Source organism: Chamaea fasciata, unplaced genomic scaffold (assembly GCF_029207755.1).
Source record: "Chamaea fasciata isolate MVZ Bird 193981 ecotype frontalis unplaced genomic scaffold, bChaFas1.0.hap1 SCAF_15, whole genome shotgun sequence".
Lineage (NCBI taxonomy): Eukaryota > Metazoa > Chordata > Aves > Passeriformes > Sylviidae > Chamaea > Chamaea fasciata.
Window position 1 is genome coordinate 9,569,284 of NW_027094100.1, and position 18,542 is coordinate 9,587,825.

Below are 18,542 nucleotides of genomic sequence, written 5' to 3' on the forward strand. Positions count from 1 at the left end.
CACCCTTGGAGGCCCTGGCTCATCGCTGTGGGTTGAGCCTGGTGGGGTTGCTGTGCAGTCAGGACTGTTGAATGAAAGGGTGTTGCTGAAATGGCCCATGTTTATTACTTGCAATAAAGCAACTGCTTCAAATCCCAGCTGCACAGGCAACTGTTGCTGCTGGCACGGTCAGCGTGGGGCTGTCCGAGCCCCCGGCCGGGAATTCTGTGTGATCCGAGAGAGGAGCAGGCAGCAGCAGCCAGCACAGTCGGCTCAGCTCCTACACAAGCACGGGCCTTTCCCTCACACAATGGGCAATGCCCTTGGAAGCAGCAAGCCAGTGTCCCCAGAGGGATTGTTTGGCTGCAGGGGGCTCAGCACTGCTCTGTGTCCAGAAGTTGGTGGCTCAGGGAGCACATGGCCTCATCACCATTCACAAAGGGTTACCCTGAGAGGCCAAGATGATCTAGAATGCTAGGGCTGAACCTCTGCCTGTTCCCCCCATCTCACTGCCTGCACAGGGCAATTCCCCAGCTCCACTCCATCCTGGGAGCACCATGGACCTGAAATGCGTAAGAGTTTTCTGCTCTTACAGCATCCTCTAACGCTGGCCCATTCAAACAGGCACTGTGGTGCCAGAATGGACCTTTCATGATCCTGAGATGATTATTTCATCCTTCACAGGTGGAACAGTGTCACACACACATCCCTGCTTCCAAGGGGAGCAAATATTTGCACCTCATTGGGATTATGGCTAATGAGAAATTTGTGCGTCCTTTACACTGACAAATTGTCCCCATTGATAGAATGGAAGGAGGGGAAGCAAATCCTCATGGTACCATCCCCCAGTTGAGCTCCACGTCGCCCTTCATCCCTGCACTAATCAGGCAGCACCGAGAGCTTCAAAGCTCTGCTCAGCCCTGTGCCGACGAGGCCACACAGCTGCGCTGGCCAGAGCCTCCCAGGCACTGCTCCTGCACCTCCAGGAGATGAAAGAGCCCGGCAGCAGCTACACTGTGCTTTACACACTGCTAACAAGACAGCTTTGAACAGTTGCTCCCACTGCAATGCCACTAGCAGCACGTTCCTATCTGCCCAGGCTCCTTGAGCATCCCGAGCTCTGGCCACCCGTTGTGTCCTTTGGCCCCATGACACCAAAGCCATCAGCAGCTTTTGGGGCAGAGCAGGTTCACAGTGGTTGACACAGAAGACTGCCATCACTGCTGGTAATGCTGTTTGTGCCACACCTGCAGCTCTCCTGTGAGCTCACTTCAACAATAGCAGCAAATGCCACTGGTGGTAGCGAGTCACTGAGCTGATGCTACTGAAAATTCTATTTGTGGCCCCAAAATTCCTTTCCCCGCATTGCAAGCTTCCACCATTACCAACTTTCTTTCAGTCTTGCTCTGATCTGGGCTATAAATGCTTTACTTGTGCAAGAAAGAGCTCCTCTGGGGGTATCTGGTGGGGTGTCCTATCCCCACCTCCCTGGCAGTGCCCACCGAGCTCTGCCCTGTCTCACGGGCTCTGCTTGCTGGCAGGGCATTGCAGCCCCATCTCTGCCGTGGTTCTGCACTCTCTGCCCAACAGCCTTTTGCCACAGAAGTGCTATGAGAAGGGAAAGCATTTCACCGGGATCTGCCTCGGGTGACTTCCGAGGCGGACCAGAGCTGGGACAGGCAGGCTGGACAGCCTTGCATGGACCCCCGCCTCCTCGCGCCTTCCTCCCCGGCACACACAAATTAATGACTCTGTGCGTGAAAAAATAAATAAACAGAGCCGGGACTGGCCTCCAGCCTGCCCTCCAGCCAGGCGCGTTCCCGCGCAGCGACATCCCTCCCGCGAGGGTCCCGTGGGGTTTCTCCCCCCTCGCAGCGAGACATCCGCGGCATGAGCACGGCGTGGGCTCCCCGCGGCCCACGACCCCGCGGGGACCGCAGCAGGGTCCTCCCGTTTCGTCCTGTCGCTGCGGACACGCTGTCACCACCGTCGGGGACACCCGGGCGGGCACGGTGGCGTGTCCTGGCCCGGGATGGGTCGGGCAGCGCCGGTCCGAGACGGGGCACCCCAGGGCGGACTGCGCCGGTCCCCGTCGGGGACTGAGGTCCTCGGGACGGGAGCGCCCGTCCCAGCCGGGGATGGGGGAGCCCGGGACGGGCAGCGCCAGGGCACGGCACATCCCCGTCCTGCTTGAGGGACGCCGCGGCGGGCAGTGCGCGTCCCTGCGGGGTGCGGGGGACACGCGGCCGGAGGCTCCGAGTCCCGTCCCGTCCCGCCGGAGCAGCCGCGTCCCCAGCGCGCCCGCAGGTGCGGAACGGGCATCAGAGCGGGCAGGGCAGCCCGCAGCCCCGGCAGCTCACCTGCCTCCGAGACAATGCCGAGCCAGAGCCAGAGGGGCAGCGTGCAAACTCTCCTCATCTCCGGGGCTGCCGGCAGGTCCGTGCGATGCGGAGCGGTGCGAGCGCCCCGCGCCCGAGCTCTGCTCCCGCCGCGCCCCAGCTGCGGCGACGCGCGGCGGCGGCGGGCGGGGAGCACCGGGGCCGCTTCCTTTTCCTCCGCCCGCCCGGGCCGCCCGCCGCCCTCCGCCGAGCCTCGGGGCGCCGGGCGGGCGGGGCGGGACGGGCAGGGGTGGGCGGGGAGGCAGAGGGGGCTGGGGGGAGCGCACCTGCAGCTCCGGGCACTGACGGAGAATCCGCGCTCTCCGCACCAGCGGGGCTTTGCGCATCCCTTCACACCTGGGTGTCTCCGCCTGTATGTGTGGGCCTGCAGCCCCTGCATCTGGGGGGCAAGTGTGTTCCCCACCCGAGTGCGTGGGTCTGCGTGATCCCTGACTCATGGGCACATGCGCACCCCCACACCTGCGTGTATTTTCACACCTGTGTGCACCCTGCACTCGTGTGAGAACGCCCGCATATCGCCTGTTTCTTGTCTGTGCCTGGGTGCACATCCCGGCCTCTCGAAGCAGAGGGAATGCACACAAACACGCTCTCAACAACAGCACAAACGCACCTCATGCGATGGAACACATCTCGCACCTGCCTGCACACACCCCTTCGTGTCTGTGCACCCCCCCAGTTCCACACCTTACACCTGTACGCACACACCCAGGCACACAGTCCTGCACACACGCCTCGAACCTCCCTCCTCCCGCACTTCCTGGGGCACACAAACACACACACGCACTTGGGTGTGCTCACACTCGCACCCTTATCCATCGGGGGTGCAGCAGGGCCCCCCACTCATGCTGTCCATGCGTGCACAGCGTGTAACAGCCACGTTGTTCCCTCAGCACCGCTCAGTGTGGCACCCGCACGGTTCTCTGGCAGGTACACACCCAACCCCGCCGTGGCGTTGGCAGACGAGCGGTGCCGCCCCACTGGTGCCAGCGGCGCTGCCCCCACAGCGCTGCCGCCGCCAGCGACAGCGGCTCTGGCTCGGAGCGAACGGGCTGCGAATGCGCCACAGACGGAGGCGATGGCAGAGCTTTGGGAGCGCGGTGGCACAGCCGGCACAGCCCTGGCCAGCTGCCTGTGCACCCAACGAGCGCTGAACGGATAAATTAACACGGCCCCGCGCTGCGCCCCAGAGGATTATAAATTACGCTCTTGTAGGCAGTGAAGAAAGAGCCTGAATGAAAGCCATGTGCTCGTGGCTTCAAAAAGGCAGGAAAACTTCTGGTGCATTCAACTGCTCGTTTTGCCAAACCCGCAGAAGAAATCACCCTATCCCTCTCCTGGAACCTTCAGAGGGACTCTTAAATCACAATTTATTTTACCTGACTCCCCCCATCCTGATTACTGAGTTTTAAACAGAGTGCCAACTCCATCACTCATCAGCACACTCATCTTGGATCACCTCCCTCCTGGACCTCAGCAGAGCAGAAAGAGGCCGTGTCCCTTCACCCCAGGTGGGTGTCCAAGCCCCTACAGGTTTGAGGACAGACTTCCAAAACTTGCCGTAAGGGAGAGCTGGAATGACAGAGGGGTGCCATTGCCCAGCACTAAGGAGTGAAGAGCTGGAGTTGCGGGATCAGACCCCTCCCCAGTGACAGGGGCCGTGATCAGAGACCGGGCAGCAGTGGACCCACGCTGGGGACAGCATCGGGGTCAGTGCCCTTGAGCGGTGAGGTGGTGAGGGGTGGACACCGACAGAAGAATGAATCCCATGGCACCGCTGAGCTGCTGGCCGGAGTGCACAGTCAGAGGGTGCTGGAGAAGCTGAGTGCGAGAGGAGCAAAGGGTGTGACCCGGGGCTGAGGGGAGAGGCATCTTGTGGCACCCCAAAAGTCAAGGGATTTTGGCATCCTCCCCCCGCCGCAGTCCGAACGTGGCACGGGGCGGGCGGCGGTGGCCGGGACCGGCCCGTCCATGCTGCCATCTAATGGCAGTAACTGCAGGACACCGGCCAGGGCTCGCCCCGCCACGGCGGGGAATTTTCCATCACAAACGCAGGGCGACTGTGGGACCGATGGGATCTTTCCATTGTTGCGGCCCTGGGAAACAAAAGGATATTATTTTAAAATCTTGTCCTCATTCCAGCACGTGGGGGGACCCGAGGAAGCAAAGGCTTCCCCAAAGCACTGGATAAAGACACACACAGATCACAGAAGGCTGCCAAGGCGGGAGCTGCTGGACACCACCCAGCCCCAGCATAACTATGGGAAAGGGACACTGGGGTGGCTCTGGGAACACCCAGGGACAAAGTAGTGCGGTAACCCACAAGAAAAAATAGCCTGTCAAGAGCCAGCCCTGGCAGGTGCAGAGTCCGGATGTTGGAGTGAGGGGTGCTTTAACCCCATGGCGCCCACTCTCCCATGCCTACCCCTCCTGCCTGAACCCAGGCCGAGCTCAGGTAGTCATTGCATTCACACCTATGGCTCCTACTCCACGGTGCTCTGGTTTGTCAGAGAGATGTGTTTTTCAGGCAGCATTTAGTGGCAGACTGCATTTCCTCACTGGGCGAACGCTGCGCACATGGCAGCCCAGAGCAGCATTTTCCCTGCATGCAGGAGCTGCTTTGCCTCCCCAGCCTTGCCCCACCAGCAGGGCCAGGTAAGGACATTATACCCCAAAATGTGGCTCTGCCTGGGAGCAGCAGGCCACGGCCACCACACAGCCCAGCAGCAGAAGGACGTGCTTCCTCAGGAGCACTTGGGACAAGGGGATTTGGCTGCTCTCCAGCTCTGCCTTAGGCACGGGGAGGGTGTGGGAGGTGGCAGCAGTGGCAGTGGCACACGCTGGCAGCCTGTGCCATGGCGCTGGCCCACGCAGCACACGGCAGTGGCACACGGCAGCGCTGGGCAGCGGGAGCTGGCAGACAACAAAGCCTGGCTGTGCTCACCCCTGCCAGTGCCTGGCAGATCTGCTTCCCCTCACACCTCGGGGATGCTGCCTGCTGCTGCCCAGCCGTACCTGGCTGCAGTTTAGGGCAGGCTGGGGAGCTGATGGAATCAGCTTTCCTCAATGTAACTCCTGCTGTGATCAAACCAGCCTCACCTTTCCAGAGGCTCCCAGCCCTCGCAGGGGGTAACACAGCCCGGCTCACGGCACCATTTCTAAGCCAACAGCTCTTTCTTCTCCACTCTTATTTCAGCTGAGGTTGTGGGGCACTGGGAGGAGGAGATGAGAGCTGGGAGAGGAGGCTGAATTCAGCTCATGGGCTCAGTACTCACTGGCTAAAGGCAAACCGAGGGCCAGGAGGGAGAACAAACCCCCAGCACCCCTTCCACACCTAACCCCTGAGAAAGGCTGCACAGAGCAGAGGTTTCCCAATCACTGGGAGCAGCCCCAGGCTGTGCTCAGTGCTCCTGCACAGGACGCATCTGCCTGAACCCTGTACAGGACATCCCCACCTCTGGCTTCTTCTCCTGCCCTGGCACAGGCCCCAGGCACCCCCAGCCCTGGCACACTGCAGCAGTGATGCACAGGAGAGGCAACGTCCCTCGTGGCACCACGGGGGAACAGGGCCCCTGTGCCATCCCTGCTGGGCAGGCAGATGGCCAGTGAAGGCCTTGCTTTGGCAAGTGTCCCTGTGCCCAGCTGTGGGAGCTGGAACGCCTCACACCTGACCCTTCCCACACCACAGAAAGCTGAGCCTCCGCTGGAGGTGTCTGGCTCCAGCCAGCACTGGAGACTGTGCAGTACTGGGGAGCTCTGGCCTCTGCTTTGAGCCTGGAATGGATTTGGGTGGGAAAAACATGACATTTCCACCCACCCCAGGCACTGCCATCCTCCCTCCCACCCACCACTTCCACCAGCCAGGCTTGGACCCATCCCAGCACCTCTGCTGACTCATGAGGCAGAAACGCTGCCAGCACCTTCTGGGCACAAACCACAGCAGCCAAACCCCCTTGACTTGCCCCCCCAGAGACCCCTGCCTGCCCTTCTGCAGGTGCAGTGCTGCCAGCAGGGCCACAGGGGGCTGACAGGAAAAGAGCCACATTCTTGCTGAATTTGGAAAGAATTGGAACTTGTCATTTTTCATATGTACAAATCCTTAAGACCCAGCCAGGCCAGAGATGGCAAAATCTTAAAAACAGTGTAGCCCAAGATCGGGGCTAGGCTCAGAGGACCTCTCTCCCTTGTTCTCAAACAGCAAATGGTGAAAAGCCATGCAAACTGTGCAGAGTGCTCCAAGGAACCATGTGGGAACAGTGGGAGCAGTGTGCAGGCACAGAAGAGCCAGGGCTGGAGCAGGGCTCCGAGGGGCTGCTCGGTGCCCCCAGGCTGTGGCACACCCCAGAGCAGCAGATTCCCCCAGCACACAAGCCTCGGGCAGGCCCAGGAGGCACCGCTGGCTTTCTAATGAGCTTTAATAGTGAGTGAGGCGAGGGAGCCGTGCTGCAGTCCCTGGGCTGAGCACCGGGCTCCCTCTGCTGCCGGCACGGAGCCCTGCCCCGGGAAGCTCTCGCAGCAGAGGATGCCCGTGGCCGGGATGGGGAGTTGAGGCACTCGATGGTGCCGCGGGACCGCTGCCCTCCTCCACGGGGCTTATGGGTGGGGGCACAGAGAGGCAGGAGGTGCCAGCAACCCACAGCCACTTCCCCCGCAGCCCCGTGGCTGCTGTTACTGAACTGTGCCATGCTCAGGAATGGGAGGTTACTCTTCTAGGGGTGCCAGAACTTCTGTGAATGCCTTGTGGCAATCACAGCCGGGAAGGGAGGGCAGAGAGGACCTGGGAAGAAACTCATCCCCTCCTTCCTCCCGAAACCAAAACCGCTCCTCCAACATCCATCAGGCTTGTGTGTGCAGACCTGGCCTCCAGTGCAGCCCAGGGCAGGAGCCAGGCTGGTGTCCCCAGCACACCCTGGTCCCTCAGAGGGCCAGGTGACAGAGGCGCATGGGCTCCACGTTGTCCCTGCCGTCACTGAAACAGGTGCTGAAGAAGGGGCAGTATCTCTTTGCAGAGACCTGGTGGAAAGTGAAGAGGTGGGACATGTCCCCAGCATCAAAGAAGGCGACGGTGCCCTCCTGGCAGTCCAGGAAGACGCCCACTTTCCGCGGGGGCCGGCGGGGGGCCAGGCGCACCCAGGGGGTGGCAGTGGCCCAGTACTCTGTCCTGTTCCGCAGGCGAAGAGTCCAGTAGCCGTTCTCTGGGCACAGCTTGACCTTGGCTGCCCGGTCCACAGCCTCAGCAGCCACCCCCAGGTCCCACTTGGTTTTGCTGCCCACCCAGACCTCCCAGTAGTGCCGGCCGCTGTCAAAGGCCTGCGAGCCCAGGACGTTGACGCACTGACGGAAGCGCCGAGGGCTGACGGGGACAGGCTGGGCTTGACTCCTCTCTGTCACTGCTGTCAGATCCCTGGAGAGCACCAGGTTGGGGTGGGCTGACTCAGGGTCAAAGGTGAGTGGGGCAGGAGCTGCGGAGACATCAAGCATGAGATTTCAGCAGCTGTATGCTCCCTCTGCAGAGCACCCCCGGCCCACCACACCCACCCCTCACAGCGATGTGCTCACCAGGGCAGATGGAGTGCAGCATCTGCCTCCAGAAGATGTACTGCAAGGGACCACTGTGGCTGTCCTTGTAGTGCTGCAGGTCCAGGGCAGGCTGGGTCTCAACATGCACCGAGGGCCTGGGGCAGAGAGAGAGGCAGGCAGGGTCAATCCCTCTGCTGAGCCACTGCCAATGCAGGCAGGAAAAGCACGGGCAGGGCTGCAGGACAGTGCTGCACATGACAGATTTGCTAAAGACAGGACACAAATAAATGTCTCTGCTTGCTCTGCCTGATGCAGCTCTGCCCCCAGTGCAGTGAGTGGCTCAGGGAGCAGGTGTCCAAGACAGAGCCAGCAGCACTGCTTGTGGAGCAGTGACTCCTGGCAATCTCACACCTAGCACACCCAACAGGATTCCTGCATGGCTGAACAGGCTGGGCCTGTGGAGTCAGGGGGCATCCCAGGGAGGGAGGGGACAGGGACACACCTCTCTATGGCAGTTCTGGCTCTCAGCTAAGCTCAGCCTCAGACAAACCTGCATCTCAGGGTCACTTTTGCAGCCTCATTAGTAGGGAAGCTGAGGAAGAGCAGGGAGAAGATGAAGAACCCTTTTGCAGCACGCATGGCTCTTGCACCCATTCCAAACCACTGTCTCCTCTACCCACGCTTCCAGCCATGTCAACACGTAGGATGCTCCCTGGGAAGAGCATCCAGTGTATGCTGGGGACCAGCCTCCACCTTGCAAAGCACCAGCAACTTCTCGAGCAATTTGTGATGCTTTTAAAACTTGAGATGAAGTGCCTCTCCCATGCAGTCCCAGCCAGGGACTAAGATAAGCTCCTGAAAAGGGAATCAGCTCCTTTCATGCCAGACATGTACCTGATATCCAGGCTCTCCACCTGCAGCGAGAAGCAGAGAGAATTATCAGTCACTCTAATTCATGCAGCTGCATAAATAAGTTCCTTGTCCTGCCTCCTGCTGCCATACAGCACAGAGAGAGGAAACCAAGCTACCAGGACCTGCATCCTGGGGAAAACTGTCTGGGCACTTGGATGGAGAATGAGGAAGACTCCCAAGACCTACCACATCTGATGTCACTGAATCCCTTGTGGCTGAAGTCTCCAGACTCCAAGGGACTGGGTAGATAATCCAGAGGGATGGCAATGAGAATGATTTTGGGGTACAGCCTAGTGCTATCATTTAAGACTCTCCCATCTCAATTTGAGATCCTGAAACATTCTTCAGCCTCCCGCCAGAGTCAGCAAAGCATCTCACCTCCAGCAGTGACACATCTTCCATCTTGCTCAGGGTCTGCTTGACAAGCTCAATGTCCCTCTGCAGCACTTCCATCCCCTCTTCCAGCTGGCCAATGTGCCTGTGCAGCTGGGCCAGTGACTGCTCCTCCTTCTCACCCAGCTTTGCCAGTACAGCTCTCTCCTTTTCCTCCAGGATCTGATGAAGGCGAGCAAACTCAGCCCGAATCTTGAAGTTCAGCTCCCCAGAAACTTTCTGAGCAGAGTGAAGAGGCAAAAGGTGAGTCCAACAGCTAAAACACACAAGTAGGTGCACAGGATGACTGTGCCTGTTACTCTGCTTACACAGCCCTGGAAATTTGAGGTTTAGACATAGCAATGACTTTTTGGACGGAGAACAGGACACAAGGACAACCTTCAAGGCTGCAGACCCATAGGAAAAAACAAACAAACAAACAAAAAAACCCAACAAAAAACCAGGTCCACCAAATTCCTGGTCACTGTAACTAGAAATATTCACATGCAGCAACAGCCCTCTCCCACACCAACAGGAATTTGCCTGTGGGCAAGACTGGAGCTCTTTAAATTTTGTGGAGCTGCAGACTCAGCTGTTCAGGTTGGCTTGCATTTATTTCACATGATTCCAAACCCTGAGCAGAGCTGCCTGAGACAGGCAAGCTGCACAAACTAATCTCTGTCATTAAGGCTGATAAAATCCCATTCAGCTCTACACAGAGGTCACTTTTTTCCAGTTGTTTATTCGCCAGCCAACCTTGTTGTGTTCTCACTCCCTTCCTGCCTGTTTACAAGAGACAGCCAATGACTTTCTATTTTCCTTAAATCTTTGAGCTTTTAATCTCCAAGTGCAACCTTAGCTCTCATTACTTTCTCAAGAAGTGCTTCCTGAAGAGCACATCCCTTTCTCCCCACAGGAAACCCATCTCCTTCAGATATCTGAGCCTCACCAGCCTCCTCTTGCTCTAGCAGGTGTTTGTGCTGAGACACCAGAACCACAGAGGAGGTGCAGGGCCTCCCTGTTCAGATCAGTGATTGGCTCCTTTACTCTTGAGACACCTCTTGGCTCTTGCACAACAACAGGAAAACACGTGCTTATTTGCTAATAGTTCTCCATTAATCTCAAAGGTCTATTCCACATCTGGCAAGAGGACAGAGGTTTGAAATGGTGCAGGCTGGGGGATCAGAGGCTCCAGTCAGAAGACAGTGGGTTTTTCCCCTCCCAGTTTTATCTCATCTCTGAACTACTTCCATTTTCCTCTTACTCCCCTTCCTTGGTTTTAATGCTTTTATGCCACTCAGGAAAGCAGCATAGTCAGCCTGTGGCTGTTCTCACTTCACAGATCTGTACCAACAGGGAGCCTGGTCCCTCTCAGGCCCATGGAGAGCACTCAGGCTCCTCATTCACCTCGGAGCTTTGCAGTGAATGCCAACACTGTCCTTGCGACAAGGCCACCACTCTTGCAGTGCCAACCTGCCACTGACCCAGTTCCTTCAGCTTTGCTGCCATCCCTTCTGACATGAGAGGATTTTGGAGCTGCCAAGAGTTAATGCTCTCCCAAAGAGGCAGCACTGCAGGGCCAGAGCAGACTGCCCGCAGCTCTCAGCACTCACCATGTCTCAGCTCTGCTGCACCAATGCACTTTGTAAACACTGCATTAATGAGTGCTAATGCTCCTCCCACAACCTCTGCTGAATATCCACCAGTGATGAGCTTGGCCCTACGTGCAGGTGTGTGTGTGTAGATCCTCATTGTGACTCATCTAGATTTTTACAGGACGCTGAGCTGAAGCTCAGCTGAAGCGATACACACATCCCCTGTGAGCACTGCCCCAGAAGCTGCCTGAGGAGCAGCTTCCAAGGGGTGTTACCGTCAAGCTGCAGATGTCCTCCTGCACCACATGCTTCCTCTGCAGCAAGTTCTCCATCTCCTTCTGACGAGCTTGCAAAGCATCTTCCAGGTGCTTCTGCAGGAGCAAGGAAAAGAGGGTAAGGAGGCCATTTCACCACTCTGCTGTGATTCAGAAACAGTCCCAATTCCTATGGTCAGCATCAGAAGGATCTCATATAAAGGCTGTAAGGAGAAGCAAGCACCTGATGCACAGACTTGAAAATTAAGTTAGCTGTGTATGTAATGAATCCAGTTTATTTTTAACACTGGGAGCTCCAGCCTGGGATATCTGTTTGCACAAGCTTTAAATGATGCATGTTGTGAAGGGACTGTCCTCTCAAGCAGAGCACCTGGCACAAGCACCTCTCACCCCCTCTCACTTAGGGACCACGTCCTTAAAAGAAGAATGACAAAACTGTGGTTGGAATCAGACACAGCAGTGAGGGAAACAAATGCAAAAGAAAAGTGTTCAAAAGAGAAACAACTGTAAGGAAATAGGGAGAGGGACTAATCGGGAAGAGACACAAATATCACTGCACTTGACTCAGATAAGGCTTCACAGTGGGGGAACTGCCTGTGGGAGGAGGGGTGGTGGCTGCATAGGGCTCATGTGGCACCTGTCCCATCCTCCCCCAGCCTGGCAGAAGCTACTCACCTGCATCTTCTGCTGGTGCTCCTCGGAGCCGCAGCGCCGCACCTTCTCCACCAGCCCCGAGAGCAGGTAGTGCGTGCGGAAAGCGCGGCTGGGGAACCTGCGGCGGCACTGCGGGCAGGAGGGCACCTGGGCGCAGCTGTCCCAGTACTGCTGGATGCAGCCCTTGCAGAAGTGGTGCATGCAGTCCAGCATGACGGGCTCGCTGAACAGCTCGCAGCAGATGGCACAGGTCAGCTCCTCCCGCAGGCTCCGGTCCTGGCTCCTGCCGGCCATCCCTGCTGGCACACAGGTCCCGCCCTGAGCTTCCTGCCACCACCACACAAACCCCCATCCCTCTGGATTGGGCCGAACTTCTGCCGCTCCTGCCGTCTGGGGCACGGTTTGGTTACCAGACCTCGGGCGGGAGGCACAGGGCCTGCCCAGCTGTTACACCGGGTGTACGCAGCGCTGGAAAGCCCCGAATTACAGAGCAGCCCTGGGCGAGGGTCCCTCCCTTTGTAACAACTTTCAATTTCCCGTCACTTGAGCAAAAGTGCTCAGTGCGTTTGACAGGGCCCGGCCTTGTGTCCCCGCAGGGCCCAGCGCAGCCGGCCCGAGGGCTGTCAGCACCACCCGCCTGCCGAGGAGCTCCAGGGCCGATCGGCACCGCCGCTGCCGAGCGCGGTACCCTCCGCCTGGAGTCCCGCCGTGCGCACCGCCCGCTCCCCCGGGCGCAGCCCCGGCCCCCGCCATCCCAGGGACCCCACCGTGCTTAGTTTAGTCCGGTCCGGTTCGGTGCGGTCTAACCTCGTGTAGTCCAGTCCAGCCCGGTCCACTTCAGACCCGTCCAATCCCGTCCCGTCGCTCTCTCACCTCCGACCACCGAACTCGGGCCCTCCGCCACGTCCCGCCCCTCTCGCGGACTGACGCCCACTCTGACCAATCACAGCGCGGATACGCCGCGCGCCCGCCAGCTCATTGGATGGAACCCCGGGGTGGGGCGGGGCGGGGCCCCGGCATGTGACGGGATCGCGAGCGAGCGCGCCGGGGCAGCCGCGGGGGATTCACGCGCCGCTCGCGGGAAGGCGCGTGCGAGGCTGGACTGGACTGGACTGGACTGGACTGGACTGGACTGGACTGGACTGGACTGGACTGGACTGGACTGGACTGGACAGGACTCGACTCGACTCGACTCGACTCGACTCGACTCGACTCGACTGGATTATCCCTGCGCTGTCCCTTTGCTGCTCGTATACTGCCCCTGCACTGCCCCTGCACCGGCCTTACACTTTCCTGCACTGTCTTGCACTGCCCTGCACGGCACAGCTCCTGCCCCACTGCTGCATTCAGTGGAGAGCACAGAAATGAGCTTCAGGCCAAAGCCTCCCTCTCTCTCCCCTGCTCACAGTACCTTCAGAACACAATTCTGGTCAAGGCTTTGGGGTCACAGCTTTGGGTTATCTCATAAATCATGAGGGCTGCAGGCTTGTTAGCGAAAGAAAGAAAGAAGGAAGGGTTTTCATCCTAGTGTGATCACTTGATGATGGGAAGTGGCAGACAATGGTGGACATGTGAGAGAAATCACAAGAATTTTCAATACTGGAAATAAAAGCAAATAAAACTGAGAGGAGAGGGGACACAGGGACTCACAAGAGCTCCACAGACCACCTGTCTCCTTCCTAACCACCATTAGAACCAGAGCATGCCCCCAAAACGGTGATGTGTCATGTACTGTTCAGCTACTGCCCTCCTCCTCCTGGTGCTCTGTTTTCTCATTGCAGCCTGCAATTAGTGCAGAAAGTATTTCTGCCCATCTTCATTTGCTTGTCTGAGGGATTTTCCCAGGCTTTCTCTCACACTGTACGTGCTGGGTCACTGGCATGTGGCCACAGCAAAGGCAGGCAGGCGTTGGCCTCTGCCTTGTCCCCAGCAGCCCCTCGAGCTCACATGCTCAGCCACAGCCCCATGCTGATATTTGGACTTGGAACATCACTGCATGCGTGAGGAGCAATCAGTCCTGGGGGATGTTGGCCATGGGTGAGTGAGGTGCACCCCTTGGCCTCTGGTTGGCCAAGCAAGTGACATCCATGGACACCAACAAGGTCAGGCCATGGCCAAATGGGCTGGCAGCTCCCACACAGTTATTGTAGGGGCTCAGGACTGCTCCAGCTCTCTGAGCAAGGTGGGCATTGGCTGCACCCTCCTGCTCCAGTACCCATGGTGGCTCTGGGACGGGGATGCTCAGTCCCCACTGCTCACTGGGCACTGAGGGACAAGAACTCACTGGGCAGGGATTGCTTCCAGCAGACTGAACCTGCTCCCATTGCTGCCCTTTTATCCTTTCCACTGCAGAACATGGAAGAGTGCCCCTGGGAGTATCGCTAGGATGATAACACTGGGACATAGGGATGACACAAGGATCCAATCTCCTCTCAGCTGTGACTTCGTGCAGCAAATTCTCAGTTCTCACATTTAGATCTTTGCGCTTCCACTAGTCTGGCTCTCATGCTGTGAACATGCCAGGGCTGAATGGGAGCAGTGCCAGTGCCAGCCCATCGCAGTGGGACAGCGGCTGGTGTTACCCCCCATCCCCCTGCCACGTGCCAGCAATCCTGAGAAACAGCTGGCTTTGGATTCGTGGATTTTGGATGGGAGCTGAATCATCTGCTTAGGTGCATCCTTTTGAGAGGGAAATGGCTTTGTCACCTGTGTCCAGCCTGCTGGCTTTGCCACTATTCCTCCAGGAGACATTATAAACTATGCAAAGACACACAGACAAGACTCCAGCACAGGACACACAGCCTAGGCTCAACCAGGGTGCTGCTCCCTCACCTGTTGCAGCACCGTGATCCTTTATTTGTGAGGCTAGGCAGAGAGGTAAAAACATCAATAATTGCTTTTTAGCGGAGATCTGGAATGTGCTATGAAAGGTTATGCTCCTCCAGCAGCCCAAGCCAACAGTTCTGGGAGGTGTCCTTGTGAATCAGGTTCTGTGCCGTGGTCAGAGCTCTTCTCTCCCCATTATGGAGTCCAGAAGGTGACAGCTTCCCTGTAGGCCCATTGTTTGGAGAGGCTGTAGCTGGAAAACTGAAGCTTCACCATGAAACAGCAGAATTTGGGATAGCTCGGCTGATGTCGAACTTCCCCATCAGCTGCTCTTTTAGCCCCAGCTGGAGTCTAGTCCTGGTTCCTCTGTGCAGTGTGAACAGCCGGAGCATCCCCTTGGCATGGCACCAGGCCAGCACATACCCTGCCCAGGACTGGCACGGGGCTGAGGGATGCTCTGCACCAGTGTTTGGAGCTGCCAGCTTGACTTCAGGTGCTGCAGGATATCCTTCAGCACCCAACAGAGTCCTGGACCCCCTGATTTATAGGGTTTCCCAAATAACTTCACTTGCTGCCAACAGAACCTGTTGCTCATGTAAAATTGCTTATTTCCATCTTTGCAGGTTTGAGCTGCAAATGCAGATTTTGGAGCCAAAGGAGGAGTGGCACTATTTTACCATGCGCTGCACCAATCCATCAATCCAAGAAGAAAGTTCTAATACAGATGGGGATGTCCTTGTCACGGCCATTTCACTTTCTGGGACATCAATTACGAGGTCTAAAACTAGCAGTGAGTGGCAGTCATTTCCCAATGAACACGTCTCCCTTGTGGGTATTGAAAACACACACCCGAGCGTCCCCTGGTCTCGGATTCCTGTTTCAGTGCTCCTGGCATCTCCTTCCTTTCAGCACTCACTTCAGTTGGCAATGTAATGTTTTTCTTTCTTTTTTTAGCATATCCCTCTCGGGAGGCTCCAAGCTCTGGGCTGGGAACGCTGTGTTTGGAGAGTTTGATTATGCACTGGGGAGGTGAAGGATAACATGGATTGAGAAGGGTTTGACTCTAAGCACATGGATTAGGTCCAAAACTCTTCATCACTCTCTGTTCCGTGCAGTAAATATGTATTCTTGGAGATGGGTGTCAAAGGAACTGTTTGGCCTTGCAGGAGTTGGGGGATGAAGTGGGCAGTGCAGTGGGTCTGACTGCTGGGAAGATTCCCTGGGGTGCCAGTAAAACACGAGGGGAAGGGGAAGCAACTGCTGATCCCAGTGTCAGTCCCTTGTGTCAGCTCTCCAGATGCAGGCAGGGAAATTCCACAGGGGACAAGAAACTTTGCATTTTGATTTCCCAGTTTCACTTTGGTTTGAATGCAAATACACTCTGAGGACTTTGATTCCTCTGGATCCTGCTCTCTTGGAGTCTCTCCTGGAGGATCCTGTGGCTCTCCCTGAGCAGTGCCCAGCTGTAGGACAGGAGAGGGGCAGAGCGGTAAATTGGGGTTTATCTTTTCTGTGTGCTGATCTGGACAAGCCCCAGGTGAAGGACTCTGTCAGGGTGAGGATGGGGTACCTTGAAGCCAGCCCTTCCCACTGTCCTTGGCATCTCTGGTCAGGAAGGAGTGGGGTGCTGCTGGTTCATCCAGGAGAAATCCCCAGACTCCCTATGTCCCCAGAAGCAGCCTGAAAACCAGGAAGCTTTCCTTCTGTGGGCTTCTGCCAACTCTTTCCTACACTGAGACCAGGAGGGAGAAGAAGTGGAAAGGGATTGCTGTAAACAGAAATAAGAGTGAAAGAAGAAGGGATGAATTAATAGCAGCATCGCTGCTAATGGATATTACACTTCTCTCCGTGACCTCAGCTGCAGGGACATGATTTAGAGGCCTCGGTGAGAAAGGCAAGCAGGAAATGAAGCAATGCTCTGAGATATGGTATCTTTGGATAAATAGCTGCAGGAGGAAGGTGACCAGAGGTGGCCATTATTTACCAATATTTTCTTCCCAGTCCCAAATGACATTGCTGTTTTGCTAAAGCCAGAGCCTTCAAGGCTTTGGAGCCTCTGAAGTTGTCTGACTATGAACTGGCAGCCATGGTCCATGTAAAAGCCCTGTAGAGATGGCAAGAGGTGTTGAGCAGGTTCAAACCATCCTAAACACGCCATGAAAGGACCCAGGTGAAGTGAGGGCAGGAGTCTGAAGGTTTGTGTCATTTTTCCCCTCATGTATCCAGGAGAAGGGCTGGGGATCAGCATGGACAAATCCATCTCCTACTACACGGAGGGAGGGAAACAAGGTCTGAAACAGGCAAAGGAGGATGAACATGGCCTAATCATGGTGGAGTTTTTTGTTAGTTAGTTTGTTTGTTTGGTTGTTTTTTTTTTTTCCCCAGGAGTGCTCAAATCACTCAGTCCCAGGGGGCCAGTTTCATATGCTACTGAACTTCTCAGCCCACGCTCCCTCCCCAGGACTCCTTGTGTGAACCACCATGAGCAGGCCTGTCAGGCAGTCTGTCCTGCCCTGTGGGATTCCCCATGCCACCCCTCTGGGCAGCCAACAATCCATCACATCTGCATTCCATCAGCATCCTTCAGCTCCCCACACCCAGGCGCCAAAACCAGGAGACTTCTGCAAATATTAACATTTCTGGCTGCCACCTGTTTGCCTGTTTACTCTGAGCTGTGCAGGAAACCTCTCTGATACTCCACATGCAGCATGGGCTTGGCCAGAACAGCTTTGTCCTCTCAGCCTGCCCTGTGATGGGTTGTGTGTCAGTCCCCAGCCCACCTGCTGGTCACTGTATGCAGGATGCCCAGATTGCTCTTTTCCTTCACTTGGATCTCTGGTCCAGGGTGCTGAGCATTCACAGACGTGCTAAACTGCCCCTTCAGAGCCTGGAACATTTGCAGGTTTTGATTTTTAATTTTTTTTTTCTAGGTTTCTGACCTCAGCTCTCTATAGGTGGTGTGTGGGAAAGGTCTTCATGACCTCATCTTACAAAAACGGGTTGGGCAGGCTTGGCTGCTCAGGATGCTGAAGTCTTGTCCATTAGCATCCACATTCCAGGGTCAGAACACAGTAGCCATGAAATCCACACCTGTGGTCACATCACATGCCCAGATTGCTTTCTCCTGTCTGGGCTGAGGCTGTTTGCTGTATTCATTACTTGCATTAGAGACATCTACAGAGCCCAGTTCTCTCCCTGATGTCACATAGGAAAGTCTTCAGTCCTTTCAGTGGAAACGGAGAGAATTCATTTACCATCACACAGGCTTCAAAAGCCAAGGGACGTTTCTGCAGAAGATTTCACAAGAACAGTATTTCTCAGTCAAGCATTTCACACACAGCACAGGTTATTTGGCATAAATGTCCCCCCTTGCTATTTATTTTGCATTTTGCTATCTGAGAAAGAAGCAGATGTGCTCAAAATCTCATTCATTTTGGAGAAACTCTGACTCCACACTGCCTGCAGCTCAGCAGCCTCAGCCTGGAGGCACTTCCTGTGCTCCCAAGAGGATTTAAAAGCAGCTCTTTACAACCTGGCTCTACTTCTCCTCCTTCCACTTTCTTACAGCCACACACTGAGAGCCAGAGCCTGAGAATCACCAAAGTGGTCACCAGAAACAAAATGAAAGAAATTCAGTTGCTGTTTAACGAGACAACCAACTCCCTTAAAGAAAATAATTAGAGTGGCTGTACCTGTGTTAAAAAATCTGAAAGATCTTCAAAGAGATTTTCCTTCTGGAGCTGTCACCATAACAACGAATGTTTGCAAAGGATGCAATGGGGAGGGAGCAGGGAGAGATGTGCCCTAGGTAAGCACAGAGTGCCCTGCCTGGCCACGCAGCTGATGGCTGCAGATGATGCCAAGGATGAGGGGCAGGTCATGCCAGTGTAGTCCTGGGAATATTGCACAAACCTGAGCTGTTCCCAGTGTCTGTACTGGTGAGGTTGTGGCTGTGCTTGGTTGGGCAGCTCACTGCACTCAAATCCTGTGTCAGAGCTGCCCTGAACAGTTCT

At 56.3% G+C, this 18,542-nt stretch overlaps 2 protein-coding genes across 3 annotated transcripts in view; both read right to left on the reverse strand.

Annotated features, from left to right (window-relative positions):
* The window catches only part of FLT4 (fms related receptor tyrosine kinase 4), a 57,593-nt gene extending 55,186 nt beyond the window's left edge, over positions 1 to 2,407 (reverse strand). Inside the window, exon 1 of the mRNA XM_066197106.1 lies at positions 2,340 to 2,407. Coding sequence (XP_066053203.1) covers positions 2,340 to 2,397 — 58 coding nt within the window. The 5' untranslated portion in view covers positions 2,398 to 2,407. The remainder of the gene's footprint in view (positions 1 to 2,339) is intronic.
* Positions 2,408 to 6,430: 4,023 nt separating this feature from the next.
* Positions 6,431 to 12,610, reverse strand: LOC136297395 (nuclear factor 7, brain-like). Of its 2 annotated transcripts, none has more exons than XM_066197270.1 (7): positions 12,511 to 12,610; positions 11,725 to 11,999; positions 11,050 to 11,145; positions 9,186 to 9,419; positions 8,790 to 8,809; positions 7,935 to 8,050; positions 6,431 to 7,837 (listed from the first exon to the last, which is right to left on the reverse strand). In XM_066197270.1, exons 2-7 carry the CDS (start codon positions 11,995 to 11,997, stop codon positions 7,293 to 7,295), a joined length of 1,284 nt encoding a protein of 427 aa, XP_066053367.1. In that variant the 5' UTR covers positions 11,998 to 11,999; positions 12,511 to 12,610; the 3' UTR covers positions 6,431 to 7,292. The 2 variants fall into 2 exon arrangements, with proteins under 2 accessions (XP_066053367.1, XP_066053368.1); XM_066197271.1 differs by having other exon boundaries at positions 12,471 to 12,517.
* Between the last annotated feature and the right edge of the window lie 5,932 nt (positions 12,611 to 18,542).

Bases quoted from the DNA above. Each gene is read 5' to 3' on its own strand.
- LOC136297395 (XM_066197270.1), bottom strand. From the start codon at position 11,997: ATGGCCGGCAGGAGCCAGGACCGGAGCCTGCGGGAGGAGCTGACCTGT. The intron at 11,146-11,724 runs GTGAGTAGCTTC...TTGCTCCTGCAG, and splicing joins AGCACCAGCAGAAGATGCAG to AAGCACCTGGAAGATGCTTT. The intron at 8,810-9,185 runs GTGAGATGCTTT...TTCTCGCTGCAG, and splicing joins AAGATGTGTCACTGCTGGAG to GTGGAGAGCCTGGATATCAG.